General features: G+C 39.7%; 1 protein-coding gene across 1 annotated transcript; it reads right to left on the reverse strand.

Moving 5' to 3' along the window:
* Nucleotides 1-1,968: 1,968 nt before the first annotated feature.
* Nucleotides 1,969-2,625, reverse strand: LOC123054429 (putative lipid-transfer protein DIR1). Its single transcript, XM_044478206.1, has one exon. It carries the CDS (start codon nucleotides 2,554-2,556, stop codon nucleotides 2,239-2,241), a length of 318 nt encoding a protein of 105 aa, XP_044334141.1. The 5' UTR covers nucleotides 2,557-2,625; the 3' UTR covers nucleotides 1,969-2,238.
* Nucleotides 2,626-4,241: the final 1,616 nt, after the last annotated feature.

Raw genomic sequence — 4,241 nt, forward strand, 5'->3', positions numbered from 1 at the left:
ATCTACCCCCTCTGTTCCAAAATAGATGACTCAATTTTGTATTAACTTTAGAACAAAGTTGAGTTATCTATTTTGGAATGGAGGGAGTATTTGTCTAGAAGCCTGAAAAGTGTTAATGCTAAAGCCGTGCATGTTTTCTAAAGACACATCTGCTTCAGTACACCCCCTAAACATATCAACGGCTGTGATTATCCCATACCCCTTCATAACGAAAGGCATGATGGTATTTTTTTAAAGTACGTACTATAAAGAAAAATATTTTTAAGGGCATCAATGATTTAGAAGAAGTTTGGAAGATTGTACTAAAATATCTTGGAAGAATTTTAAGGGCCTCAATGATTTAGAAGTATTTCGTAGGAATTTTTGTTAGTATGTAAGATTGAGAATTACATATGATTTTTTTATGGTCTAGTTTGCATGCAATTTCAGAGAAAAGTACACTAATATCGTGGTAATTCTTCCCTATTCTTATGACAACTATGCAATGCAACTGGCCCTTTAGGAATGTGTATTGTTTCTACAATGCAACCAACAACTTACATCACAATTCTACCGGCTCCCTATTTCTGCATTTTTAGAATCGTAGGAAAGGAGGCCCTCAATATGAAATCAGCAGTCTCAGTATTCTTTCACACAATTTATGAAATCAAGTGTTAGTCTTGCACAAAAAAAAAAGGGTTGCAGTCTTGACCGGTTGAAGATTGTAATCTTGAGAGAAAATCAAGGGTAGAATCCTAAATACACTAGAATGAGCTTAATTCTGACGTGAATGTGGTGACATCAGTGTTCAAAACGAAATAGTTTACTACTAGTAATTTTGCATAAAACAGGACACCACATTCTTGTGCTTCAAACACGATAATGGCAATCTGCATGACACAACACACAGAGATAGTCTGATTGCTCTAAGACGCAAGATCTTCAGCCCGCAGATCCATGCCTAGTTAAAAAAATGCATGATGGCGTCAAATTCACGAAAGAGTCCATCTCCCCATGGCCATCTTGGCAAGGTTACATCGTGCAGAAAGCCCAGCTCGTGCAGTTGCAAATTCCAATGGTTCCCAGTCCTAGGATGCATGTGGATTTCAACAACACTCAAAAAGCAATTCAAACCAAGTACAATACGTGTGTCTGCTGAATATGTGGCATGCTGAAATGAACCTAGCAACGACTAAGCTCTACTCCTTGGTCGACACACAAAGGATTCTTTACGGATTGTTGCTCTACTCTTCTCACACTTAAATAGAAACATTGTGTGGTGCAACAACCATGTGATGGATGTTTTCATGCAATTCAACACTGCCATATAAAGCACATGGACATTTTTGTATTGTTGTGAGTGCCCCTCCTTCAGCGAAGTAGCTCCCCTATTATAAATTTTGCCTGTATCAATCAACGTTCATAGTGTGGTTCCTCTTGGTGACCACATTTGAGAAAGCCCTTGCATTTGGTAGGGGCAATTGTAGAGTGACCTGAGAGCACACACACACCTCACCGAGGATTATCAGACCTCCAAATTGGAACTACCTAGCAAGTAGTGAGTTGTGCTGGCGTGGACATTATGTTTGATTATGCGAATCAGGAGTCCTGCCTTTTCTGATTGTATTCTAGCACATGTCCATTTACTAGTTCCTGGTAGGATGCTTTCCGGGATCACCTCTAAATTCTGAACGATCTGTTGTGCTATATGTTTTCTTATACATAGTTACGTCTTAGAGATTCTCTAGAAGCCAGAGAGGTGCTGCGGCAGTCCGTTGGACACCATAGGACGTGGATGTTTTGACAATCTAAACATTGATTGCAGTTTCTTTTAGTGCACATAGATGCAAAAATCACAAACTCAATGTAGAAAACTAGCTGCACAAATGCACAGTCGTCTTGGTAGTTGATTATAGAATTATTTAGGTGTGGCCAATAGGAAAAGAAGTTGTGATCGAAATTTAGGTGTTCAATAGAAAATATGCAACCTTTTGACACGAACAACTCCAATATAAGATATTAATTTCACGGGACAACATGCAAGGCACGTTTGCATCCTTACACTTCTAGTATAACATGCATATACTATTTTATCAAGAGCTTAATGGGATAATCACACTTTCAAATTACACAACAACAATAAGACCGAGTAGCACAATGCTTTTTCAAGTGCTCCTCAACTTATTTAGCCATATATAAGTGTCGATGCATATGTAGAGCAACCGACTCCTAGATGCTCATGGGTAGTACATCCGATCATCACGAGCAGTTGTTGGGCATGGTGAGACCGCACTTGCCTGGCAGAGCCATGGCGCGCTTTGCGTCGATGTGGTACATTTTCAGCCATATGCCGGCGATGCCTTTGTAGCGGCAAATGCATGATAGATTGGCCTTCCCAAGCGCAGCACAACACTCAGCCGACGGACTCTCTGTCGGGTTATTCACTGCCGCCGCGGGCTGGCAAAGCTTGAATTCATCATTCGACATGCCGCAGACGCCATGAACACCCTCTAGTGTGGCGAGGGACACCACCATGACAAGCAACAGTGTTGCAGCCAATGCATTTGACTTACCCATGGCTGTTTGTTCTATTATTTTGTATCTAGTTGGTTGCCCGTGAAAATTTTTGGTCTTAGCTAGGCTTTACTTTGGGAATGTGTGAGATGAATGTTTGGTGTATGGCTCTATTTATAGGGGCAGCCGCTTTGTTCATGCAGTGTGTATTATGCATCAAGCAAGAACTTAGGGGCGCCAAGTGCTGCCCACATGCAGAAGCACTATCTTCTTATCATGAAAGAAAAATCTGCACTCGAACCCACTGTGAACGATAACGACTACCATAGTTGGCAACAAAGAAATGTAACGAAGTAAAACTACTGATTTCTTTTGAAAGATTAGTGCGAAAATCTCTATAATGTAGTGTACGCCGCAAAACTATCATAGAAAGCGATTCTTCGATTTGCCCAGTCACAAAGCTTTTTGCATGCCTTCCGAAAAAGTAAACTTTTTGCAAAAGAAAGACGGCTCATGATAACACTTGAGAATTGAACTGTTTAACCGACCGATCGATTCAGACAACCACCGAAATCTCTATGGTATATGTTCCGCTGCCGTATTATAGGAATGACTTCATTAGCGCTAAGCAAGTGTTTTGCCCTGTACCATGTGTTCACAGATATTTTGTTGTCGAAAAGAGGGTGATGTGCTCATATATAGTTAATGAAACGAGATGACCTATAAAAAAGAAACACCAATCTTGGCCTATGTTAATATATTATATGTTCGGCATTTTTAATTTGGAAAATCCTTAGGAGTCATGTATATGCACCTATTACTGAGATAACAGTACATTGCATTTCCTCCCCTTCGAAAAGTAAACAAAAAACACATGCTCCTGGTCAATTAATTAGACAAGGACATCCGCTAGCTAGCTTGAAGCATTACACCCTGCAACTAGATGCATGCATGCACCAACTGTAGCTTGAGGTATTTTCTTCAGACCATAGAGGAAATCAGCTTGATCTTGGACTGGTGGTAGCTTTTGCCGACTTAATCCAGTAGTGCTGTTAACAGGTAGACACAACACATAAACAGATTGTGGCGGGAGTGGAAGACGAGCTCAGCCAGGTCTTGCGGAGCATGATAACATTCCATGGCATAGATATTTGGCGGGGACGTCGACCGGCACTCCAAATTAAATGAGAAGAGTCTATTGTTCATGCGAATAAGATATGTTTGTTTCTAGAATTGACAGGTGATGCACAGGGGTTTTCCCTCATTTATTGTGGATCAAGTTTGGCGTGGGATGGAACCACTCATCAAATAATACCTTGATACAGTGGCGGATCTAGGATTTTGAACCAGGGTGGTCCAACCTAATATTTTTTTTACAACTGCGAATGTACTAATTAATTTACCAATAGCACAAGATAAATTGATCAATTTTTTTCTCAAATAAGTCTCAATTTTGCATAAAAGAATCCTGCATACCTTGAAAAGTTCAAAGACTACCTGCATGCGGTCATTCTTCCACATTTGATATATGTATGTAATCATGTGATCATGATTGACATTCTGTTCTTCAATGTGACAATGACATTTATTGATTCAAAAAATGAGAACAATGTATCAATTTTTTGACCTAAACTGAAACAATTTGGTAGTAATTAGTAAAATTCTTGGAAATTACAGCTCAAGATGCCACATTGATTTTTTTTGCCCCAAACTGAAATAGTTCAGTAGTAAGTAGTAAAATTCCTAGA

This window comes from Triticum aestivum, chromosome 2D, assembly GCF_018294505.1.
Source record: "Triticum aestivum cultivar Chinese Spring chromosome 2D, IWGSC CS RefSeq v2.1, whole genome shotgun sequence".
Lineage (NCBI taxonomy): Eukaryota > Viridiplantae > Streptophyta > Magnoliopsida > Poales > Poaceae > Triticum > Triticum aestivum.